The sequence below is a fragment of the Triticum dicoccoides genome, chromosome 6B, assembly GCF_002162155.2.
Source record: "Triticum dicoccoides isolate Atlit2015 ecotype Zavitan chromosome 6B, WEW_v2.0, whole genome shotgun sequence".
Taxonomy (NCBI): domain Eukaryota; kingdom Viridiplantae; phylum Streptophyta; class Magnoliopsida; order Poales; family Poaceae; genus Triticum; species Triticum dicoccoides.
The window spans coordinates 39,646,493-39,657,405 of NC_041391.1; the positions used below are offsets into that span (position 1 = coordinate 39,646,493).

Sequence of the window (10,913 nt, forward strand, 5' to 3'; positions counted from 1 at the left end):
CGAGATAGTTGCATACATGGTCTATGAGCTCAGAACATCTTGACTGTAAGCAACATAATGACACACTAATCGACCATGCATGATCCATATATAGATAGATCTGGACATAGCAAAACTATGAACAAACAATAGCTTTTTTTTTTGAAAAGGGGGGACTCCCCGGCCTTTTAGATCAGAACGATGCATACGGCCACTTTTATAAATAAACAAATAGGTTCAAACAAGGTCTGACCACACATGTATTCTGAATTGGCAAGAACAATACTGAAGAAACTGAAAACACAGTGGCCTTGTTGCAAAGACAGGTGCCAAAACTGAATATGCTTGTCTTCCAGCTGAAGAGCTTCTATTCTGACGGAACTTACCGCCCGGTAACGTCCCAATGACAGCGAAGAACGGTGGAGGCGGTGACAACCGGAAGACGTAGAAGTGAATTGGCCAAGAAATACAAGAAAGCCCGGCGAGACAAGAAAGAAAGCTCAGGGTGCCGTTAAGAAAGAAGAAAGAAGATACATTAAAGCTGCAGGTTGTGACTCAAAGATAAATCATAAAGCCCTCCCAGGGATGAAGAGGTGGCCTTCTGGCGCCCGTCCCGCCCATCGTGGTGCCCTTCCATTTCCGCCAGCAATAGCATGATGCTACACCACGCTTCAGGGTCTGCCGGCACTGACGTCCAGGCCAGTGCAGAGCACTCATACCGGCTGTGTGTGATGCGGCGGAAGCACTTGACATCCTTGCTTCTCATCTTATTGTCATCTGGGTTGATGTTCACCACGAAGATGACGCCGTAGGGCCGCGCCCCGTGCATGGACATCGGCAACGAGTTCCGGTCCACCGGCACTGCCGCCAGGTCCATTGTCACAGCAATGCTCCTCCCGTCCGGGCTGAACACCGGGTAGTCCACGTGACCGCAGTAGCCATCTAATTCGTTTATCAGTTTGATCACCACCGTCGGGTCGTACGCCTTCACCAGGTACACGGAGAAAGACCCCGGGGCCATGCTGTTCTCCCCTGGTTTGTCACGCGTCGACGAGAAGGCGACCCAGTCCCCTCTAGGAGACCACTGGCAGTGGGTGTCTGTCCACGACCCTTTTGTCAGCCGCGTCACCCAACCTTCCTCGGATCCCTTGTCGTCTGTCTTCAGCATTATGTATAGGTTCTTGTGCTCTTTATCGACGAACAGATTCTTGTGCTCCTGCTCCTCCCTTATATTCCTCATCGGCCGAGATGCACTTTCCCCCCCAAAAGGCCGCCGCCGCCGCTGCTGCTGCTGCTGCTGCAGTGAGTTGTCCTTTTCTGCAACAAAATCCCTCGTGGACTGGAAGACGAATTTGTTCCCATCCGGGCTGCTCGATGGGAACACATTGTTGAACCCGCCATAGGTGAGTCTCTGGACCTGTCGCTGCACCGCGACACCAGAGGCGTTACTGATGGCGTAGATCTCCAGCGACTTTCGAGCATTCAAGTAGGTGCTAGTGCTAGTGCTAATGCAAACGTAGAGGATGTCCTTGTCAGGGTTCTGGTTCCACACAGGGGAAAAGATGCTGTCCGGCTCTCTTGTCTCGTACACCATGCGCAACCCTTGGCTGTCAGCGATCCACACAGCTTTGAACTCTTTATCGATGAAGGCGAGCTTGGAGCCGTCCTTGGAGATGGCCGGGAACGCACCGGACACCCGAAACAAACCAACATCCTTCACCGGGGACTCCAGCCTGTGCAAATTCCTGGGGACATGGTCTACGCGCTGTACAAGGTCACTCCCACTCCTGCAGCGGTGGTATCCAATGCGGCCACCACCGTCCAGCACGAAGGGGTTGTAATGGTCGCTTTCCGGCCTCATCGTCTGGGTGATCTGCACCGGTGGCAGCCCATTCATATCGAAGATCTCAATGTGCCGGTACTGTGCCATCATGGGAGCACTGCCGACTAGGGGCCGGCGGATGGTCGCCACAGCTACCTTGGTCTCACTGATGGCTGCTGGAGTCACCGCATTCGACATCTCTGAAGTCACTCGGAGAGTCTCTTTGGTGCTGATGTTGTACCGGAACACGCCCCAAGTTGTTTGAACCATGTTGCGCCATTGAATGAAACTGCTGGTGCCTCTATGGAAGAAGAGGATGTTGTCACTGCCCCAGGATGGCCACCCACCATTCTCGATGAGTAGCTTGCGTCCCAGGCCCTCCTCACTATCCATGTTCATCACATAGATGTCAGTCTTGAGGTTCTCGCTGTTCCAACTCTTGCTTTCAAATGATGCCACTGCTAGCAGCTTGCCCGATGGCGACACAGCTGGACTCAAATCAGACACACCTGCACATGTCATATATATAGTGTAATTAACTGAATTTTCACATTTCATAATTCATATATACTAGGATTAACTGGAATGTCAAGAACTTGTCGATCCATTGGTGCATGAAGTATATATATTAATTTATACCTTCAGGAGTCAGCCGCCGCGTCTTGCCTGTTAAAAGGTTGGTCTTGTACACGACAGTCCAGGGGCTGCGATATTCTTGCACCGCCTCTTTGGTGGAGACGTAGATGAGAGAGGGGTTAACGGTGCGAGACTCCACATTGTATCCATCGACGATGCAACCACTATCCTCCAGGCGTGTGCCACTGAAGCCTGCAGTGCCAAAGATGTCAGCGAGCGAGAAGACCTTGACCCTGCTGCTGATACTGAAGCGCAGGGCAATGTATAGTGTCTCATGGCCATCATCCCTCTCAGACATGAAGATCAGACCAGAGACATGGCCTGCATCAACATCCGCATCGCTAGTGCCGTCCTCTTCTGCCAGCTTGGGGCTCTTGAGGAGGGTCTTCAATGCGGCAGGAGGGATGGAACGGCCGTTGTAGTTATAGGACACACCATCCGTGAGGTGGAGCTCTTCATCACTGGAGGAAGGTAAGAAGGAGCAGGAGAAGATGTCGAATTGCTCTGGGTGCCTGCAGGTGGTAGAGAAAACGATTCGGCCTCGGTGCTCTGCCATACAGTGATGAAGGAAGAAATTAGTGGCTATGAAGACCAAATGAGTTAGACGATGCACTAATATTCACAAGAGGTACCAAGGTGTGCTGATATTTAGAATTTTTCTTAGCACCTAAAATTTGTTTCCAAGGAGAGCACCTAAAAGTTTAGTAGTTGGTACTATGTGTAGATGCAACTGTTTAGTTATTGGAGGGGTGCCCCTAGGTAGACGAAATATCTTCCAGAGGTTTTTTCCTTCTTCTAATCATTATTATTACTCCCTCCGTCGGGATTTAACAGAGGTAGTATTCCAGATACACTAACTTTTATGGATGTAACGAACATTTGTTTGGCAGTGTCTAGTTGTTTTTTTATGGCAGGCTAGATTTGTTCCTTTAATTACTCGGGGAGTCCGGCGTATGGGGTTGGTGTGCCCTGTTTTATCATGCCGTTATCTTAACGTTGACATCCAATACAGTTATAAAAGTGAAATACTATCTCGAAAAAAAAACATTTACTAGATTAGCTAATTGTATTTCTCAGTCAAATCTAGTACTGATAGGTAGCCAAAAATTGTATTTTCTTTACTGGATCATTGACAAGTTGGATAAGCAGTCGGTTACCAAAATTACTGGCTAGTTCACAGCATAATCCTAAGCCTATCTCTGTGGCACCTCACTGTCTGAGACCACACTAAGGACGTCCTCACACAGTCTGCACCGATGATTTAACTGAGTCTTTTTTTAAGCAACTAATTTTTTTTTCAGGCAACTGGGTTAACCGAGTCTCATGTGCTCATTCAATTGCCATATCGATAATGGTGATAGTTGATCTATTAATTTAATTAGATTGATGCTAAGTGATTATGACGATAGTTGAGCTACTAATTTAACTAGATCAGCGATAGGTGATGTGGAAATGATTTTAGGCAACACCAATTTGCGATTGGCGGCTGGATGATATTCTAGTTCTTTTCTTGAGAGATTACATTATAGTTCTATAATCGAGATATTTACCTGAGTTTGAGTTTTGGTTCTTGGTGACCTGCAACAACAGAATTAAGAGGTCAGTACTTGTTTATATAGGTCTCTTTTCAGTTGTGTACAAAATGGAATCTATTCTTCAAAATGCTGCTCACTAGTCCTAATAAACATCATTTTTGTTAGACGCACTTAAAACTACATTTTATTGGTCAGTAGTTGGTGGCAAAATGTGCATGAAACATCCGGTGCCCAACTTTTAATTTCTTAGATGTCAAAGAGGTATACAAGTATTTTGAGTATTGAGAGTTCTCTGCTACTGTAATAATATACAGCTCAAGAGTTATGCCAATAATATTTCCATCTTAGAAAATAGTGTTGTTGTGACTTAAATATCAAATGCAAGATGCGCATTGCACTGCATATAGTTCAAATTAGTATTAATCGATGGGGGTCGTTTTGGCATTTTTTTTCCAAAAATAATATTGGCAGCTAAAACCTTTTCTTAATTTCTAGTAACTTCTTAGTTATTACTACATCCATTTGTAGCCGCAGTTTCATGTTGGATACTGTATGCATGTCCAAGACGCCATCTAATTATTATTATCAAACTTTTGTCTACTTATTACACCTATAAATATTCAGAAAGACTAGTCATAGTGACGGAACTTTCAAAGAGTGGGTAAAGGACAGAGTAATGGAGTTAAAAGATTAGACACTTATGATGAGTGGGAAGCAGCAGAGGATATGGCAGAGGATGTAGTTTCATCATGCCGTGTAAATACTAGACTACAACCCACAAATATATATACCTGGCCTGTAAGTGAACCTTCTGCAGTATCAACCTGGTTCAGTTCATCAACAATCTCAGCTATAGTAGGTCTTTTCTCACGATCGACCTCCACACACCTTAACGCTATCTCAATGCATGTCTCAACTTGCTGTGATATATGTGAAGACATTGTTGCCTGCATTCGTTTTCCCCAATTTTCACGTACCTGCAAAGTCAGAACATAATGGCAAAAGGTGGCATCAAAAGTAAGCAACAACAGGATTAAGTGTGTGTGAACTGTGTGAAGACAGGATTTTTGTTCATGATACCGGATATCTTCCATACATGCTCAAGAAATTCCTGTGAAGACATATGTGCACATTTGGAGTAACCCTCATCTCCTGCCATTATCCGTATAATTATAACACCCAAACTAAATACATCATGCTTCGATGTGATTTCATATCTCTCTATGTATTCTGGTGGCATGTATCCACTGCATGGTGTGTATATGTAATACACAATTATTCTCTTAATGTATTTTAAAAAGAAACTTGATTGTTTATCATGATGAATCAACTTACGGTGTTCCTATAATTTTGATTGTGACATAAGTTTTTGTTGAAGGAAAGAGTCTTGACAGACCAAAATCTCCAATTTTTGGGACCATGTCCTTGTCCAGCAATATGTTCGCAGGTTTCAAGTCAAGGTGGTAAATAGGATCTTTGCATCCATTATGAAGGTAATCTAATCCATCACAGACTCCCTTAATAATTTTGAAACGTGTGTGCCAATTGAGTCCGCAGGATTCATCTGTAGAAAGAAACACGTGATGTACTATTACCAAGCCATACATTTAGGAATACAGAAAAAGGCACACACACATAACTTTAGGGATCATTTTCCTTTAAATGCACATAACACTATGGTCTAAGTGTAGCAGCATAATACCGGTAATATACTTGTCAAGGCTTCCACCCTGCAAGTATTCAAAGCAGAGAACTCTTTCTTCCACAAGGGCAAAAATATATTCACCGCCATGCTTAATGCGTTGATGTCCTATATCATAGCAGTAGCCAACCAACTGGGTAATATTTGGATGTTGGGCCCTCATAAGATGATTAAACTCATTCCTAAATTGCGTGTCATCAAGCCCGGGCATGTGATGAAGCTTTTTGAGAGCAATCTCTTCCCCATTTTCCAATACTCCCTGTTAAGATAAGATATTACATGGGCTCTTGCAGTTACCTATAGTAGTACTTATTAAGAGTTGAAATTCCACAAAACGGAGGTAATAATCTTACAAACATACCTTGTAAACCACTCCATATCCACCACGACCAATGACGCGTTCTTCAGAAAAATTGTCTGTAATTTGTCCCAAGAACTCCAGCGTAAACACCTTTGTCGTCGCGCTTGTGTGTTCGAAATTGTCCCCCATGGTAGCTTATATCTCCAGCTAGGATTGACTAGCTTGGCCGTCTATTTTCTTTTTCTTTGTACTGTAATGTAATAACACGGAAGACCTTCCATACAATTTAGATAATTTGTACGGAAAATAGACATGCTGCACAGTATATTTTAGCTTCAAAAATAGTCCTCCGACTCGTCCCTGCAAGAGCACCAAGAACACGGTACCTGGAAGCAATGGCCTATTGGATCCCGTATTCTCCCTCCATCCCTGCCGCCCGAGCCATTCACTGCCGACCAGGCGGCAATGACAGCTGACGGAGCCGCGGCTGGCTACAGCTTGTGGAAGCGGTATGGGTGACGGGTGGAGAAGACGCCGGTCCGGGAAGCAGAGGGCGGCGGCGGCGGCGGCAGGCCCGACGGCGGCGAGTTCGTGGCTTGCAGAAGCGCCCCCCTTTGGAGTTGGATTTGTGCTTGGGGATAACACAGTGTGGCGGGCCCCTCAAGTCCCCAGCTGTAACTAGCCTAGGGCATTTATGTCATTTTTCTGGAACGACACTCGCATACAACTACAACTAGTAGCAGCGCTCTCCAGTCTCCACTCTTCCCAGTCTGTCTCTTCCTCCACGCACACTTGATAGAAGAGCATATAAGTCATGAATATTTGTAAAGTAAAACTAACGTCTCTAAGAGCATCTCCAGCCGTGCCCCCAACAGACCCTCTTCAGGCGGTTTTTCCGCGCCGGCGCCGAAAAAACGCCCCAGTCGCGCCCCCAAGACGCCGAATTCTGCCGGCTCAGCCCGTTTTTGGGTCCGGCGATCGCAGGATGAACCCGACGCACTAGGGAGCGCTCGGGGGCTCTGGCGCAAGGGAAAAGCGCACCTGGGGCCACACTGCCAGGCGAAAAGTCAAGCCAACCGTTCAGATTCGATTCGCCTCCGACCCCCCACCCCCCGCGCGCGCGCTCGGCCGCCACCCTGCCGATCCCGGCGCCGTCCACCACCCACCACAGCTAGATAGACCATTCTCCTCTGGAAAAGAGAAGATGTTTCGCCGAGGCAGCCTCTCCACCGCCGTTCGGGCAACTTTTCCGGCGTTCCGGCCGCACAAGGGCTGTACACCGACGGGTGTGCGCCCACCTCGCCCGCAAGGTGTTCGGTGATTTGCCTGGCCCGGCGATGGACTCGGACGACCAGGAGGCGCTCGCGGCGTTGCTGGAGGAGGAAGACGAAGCCGACGTCCAGGAGCAGGAGCATCTCATGGTGCTCGCCGCCCTCGTCGGCCTGCTCGCGAGCAGTGAAAAGCCGTGGCGAGGTGGCTCGGCACCGGGGCGGGTGAAAGCAAAGAACCGGCATCGTCTGGAAGGCTATTGCATGCTCTACTCCGACTACTTCGCCGACGCTCCATTGCACGGCGAGAAAACATTTTGGCGCCGTAATCAAATGAGCTGAAAACTTTTCCTCAGGATTGTGAATTCCATCCGGGAGTTCGACAGCTACTTCAAGTGCAAGAAGGATTGCACCGGCACACTTGGATTCACCTTAATCCAGAAGTGCACGACAACTATGAGGATGCTTGCATACGGAGCTCCCGATGATTCACTTGACGACTATGGGTGCATGGCCGAGTCCACCACCATTGAGTGTTTCTACAAGTTCTGCAAGGCAGTGGTGGCAGTGTTTGGACCGCAATACTTGCGAACACCCAATGCGGAAGACACAGTTCGGATCCTAGCACAGAATGCAGCAAAGAGGATTTCCTGGGATGCTTGGAAGCATCGACTACATGCATTGGAAATGAAAAAACTGCCCATTTGCTTGGCAGGGGTTGTACAAAGGCGCCAAAGGCGGTTGCAGTTTGGTACTTGAGGCAGTGGCCACACAGGACCTCTGGATTTGACACTCTTTCTTTGGGATGCCAGGAACTCACAGTGACATCAATGTCCTGCAGTGCTCCCCTGTCTTTGCCAAGCTTGTTGAAGGTCATTCTCCTCCGGTGAACTTCGAGGTCAAATGGGCAGCACTACAACAAGGGGTACTACCTAGCTGATAGCATCTATCCGAGATGGTCGACATTTGTGAAGACTATCTCAAACTCTATGCCAGGAGGCAAGAATGCCTTCTTTGCGAAGGTTTAGCAGGCTTGCAGGAAGGATGTCGAGCGGGCATTTGGTGTGCTCTCCTATCTCGATTTGCTATTATCCGGTACCCTGCTCAGACCTGATCGAAAGATCAAATGTGGGAGATCATGACTTGTTGTGTCATCTTGCACAACATGATCATTGGGAGCGAGCAGGAAGAGCTAGTGTTTGACACAGAACCATATTACAGGCAGGGTCCTCTTGCCGAAGTTGATCACCAGCTACCGGCAACCTGGACTTCCTACCTCAATATGCGTCAGGAGATCCGAGACCCACAGGTGCATCAAGAATTGCAACACGATCTGGTGGAGCACCTATGGAGGCTCAAGGGTGACGCCGGGAATGATGTGTGATGAAATATGAGTTTTTATTTGTTGAACTATATAATTTGTATTGAAATATTTTTGAACTATTTGATTTCTATTGATTTTTTGTGATGAACTATGGAGGCAAAAACACGCCGAAACACGTCGAACTATGTGATGAACTATTTGATTTCTATTTTGTTGAATTATTTACGGGAGAATTCACGCCGAAGCACGCCGAACCGCGTTAAATATGGGTCAATTCACGCAGATATCGGGCCGTTTTTGACAAAAGTGGGTCGAATAATGGGTTAATGTCCTATATCATAGCAGTAGCCAACCAATTGGGTAATATTTGGATGTTGGGCCCCCATAAGATGATTAAACTCATTCCAAATTGCGTGTCGTCTAGCCCGGGCATGTGATGAAGCTTTTTGAGAGCAACCTCTTCCCCATTTTCTAGCACTCCCTGTTAAGATATTACATGGGTTCTTGCAGTTACCTATAGTAGTACTGATTAAGAATAGAAATTCTACAAAATGGAGGTAATAATCATACAAATATACCTTGTGTTAGATAATGACGAGAAATAAACGAGACAGAGAGACACTGATTTTTACGTGGAAACTCTTGTGGAAGAAAACCACGGACGCACGAAGGCGCAATCACTATGATGGAGGAGTATTACAAGAACGAGACGACAGACTGTCTTAGGTGCGACTACATGGGGTATATATGAGGGGTAACACATAAGAGTCCTGGTAGGACAAGTAAACGAGTTGTACTCATACACGTCGGTACCAACGCAAAGTCCACACCGTATGTACTACGTGTAGTCCAATACGATAGAATTTGGATCACAATTTAACAATCTCCACCTTGAGCCAAATTTCCTCCAGTAGTCGAAGAAAGTGAATAACTCCATCCAAATCAGCATCAACACCTTGTGCGTCAAAGTCCATAGGACTAATGAGAAATACCAACTAAGCCTGAGCAATGCTCAAACTTATTTGTCGGAACTGGCTTTGTCATCATATCAGCAGGATTATCATGAGTACTTATCTTGCATACCTTCAAATCACCTTCAGCAACAACATCTCGAATATAGTGATATCTGACATCAATGTGCTTTGTTTTCTCATGATACATTGGATTCTTCGTAAGATATATAGCACTTTGACTATCACTAAACACAGTAGGGCAAGATGAATCTCCACAAAGCTTAGTATATAAACCTTTCAACCAGATAGCTTCTTTGCATGCCTCAAAAATAGCCATATACTCGGTATCAATAGTGGAACAAGCCACAATGGACTGCAAAGTTGCTCTCCAACTCACAGCACAACCACCAATGATGAAAACATAACCTATGAGTGATCTTCTCTTATCCAAATCACCAGCAAAATCAGAATCAACAAAACCAAGAAGTCCATCTCCAGTTTTCCCAAACTATAAATAAGCATTAGAAGTACCTCGCAGGTATCTGAAAATCCTCTGAACTGATTTCCAATGCTCTTTTCCAGGATTAGCCATGTATCTATTGACAACACTCAATGCATAAGATAAATCCGGACGAGAACAAACCATGGCATACATAAGTGAACCAACTGCACTTGAATAGGGAACTCTAGACATGTACTCAATATCTGCATCTGACTTAGTACATAAAGCTGATGACAATTTAAAGTGTGCAGCTAACGGTGTACTCACCGGCTTGGCATTATGCATATTAAAACGCCGGAGAACTTTATAAATATATCCCTTCCGACTTAGATATAGTTTTCCAAACGGTCTATCTCTGGATATTTCCATGCCGAGAATTTTCCTTGCTGCACCCAAATCCTTCATCTCAAATTCATTACTCAATTGCTTCTTTAGTTCATTAATCTCTGACATACTCTTTGCAGCAATAAGCATATCATCAACATAAAGGAGCAAATAAATAGTTGAACCGTTGACAGTTTTCAAATAAACACAACTATCATAATTAGACCTTTTGAAACGTTGAGAGAGCATAAAGGTGTCAAATCTCTTGTACCACTATCTAGGGGATTGCTTCAATCCATAAAGAGATTTCCTTAACTTACAAACAATCGTTTCTTTTCCAGGAATAACAAAACCTTCTGGTTGTTCCATATAAATATCCTCTTCTAATTCTCCATGTAAGAATGCAGTTTTAACATCCAATTGTTCAAGCTCAAAATCATGCATGGCAACAATACTGAGTAAAGTGCGAATAGAGCTATGCTTCACAACAGGAGAAAAGACTACGTTATAGTCAATACCTAGAATCTGGCTATAACCTTTAGCAACTAACCTTGCTTTATATCTTGT

General features: G+C 45.5%; 1 protein-coding gene across 4 annotated transcripts; it reads right to left on the reverse strand.

Moving 5' to 3' along the window:
• Positions 1 to 271: 271 nt before the first annotated feature.
• On the reverse strand, positions 272 to 6,643 carry LOC119323230. 4 transcript variants are annotated; one of them, XM_037596826.1, is made up of 9 exons: positions 6,362 to 6,643; positions 6,036 to 6,225; positions 5,675 to 5,933; positions 5,308 to 5,536; positions 5,069 to 5,219; positions 4,764 to 4,949; positions 3,988 to 4,015; positions 2,441 to 2,986; positions 272 to 2,310 (listed from the first exon to the last, which is right to left on the reverse strand). In XM_037596826.1, exons 2-9 carry the CDS (start codon positions 6,162 to 6,164, stop codon positions 515 to 517), a joined length of 3,324 nt encoding a protein of 1,107 aa, XP_037452723.1. In that variant the 5' UTR covers positions 6,165 to 6,225; positions 6,362 to 6,643; the 3' UTR covers positions 272 to 514. The 4 variants fall into 4 exon arrangements, with proteins under 4 accessions (XP_037452723.1, XP_037452724.1, XP_037452725.1 ...); XM_037596827.1 differs by lacking the exons at positions 5,675 to 5,933; positions 6,036 to 6,225; positions 6,362 to 6,643 and having other exon boundaries at positions 5,053 to 5,219; positions 5,308 to 5,436; XM_037596828.1 differs by lacking the exons at positions 5,675 to 5,933; positions 6,036 to 6,225; positions 6,362 to 6,643 and having other exon boundaries at positions 5,053 to 5,124; positions 5,308 to 5,406.
• Positions 6,644 to 10,913: the final 4,270 nt, after the last annotated feature.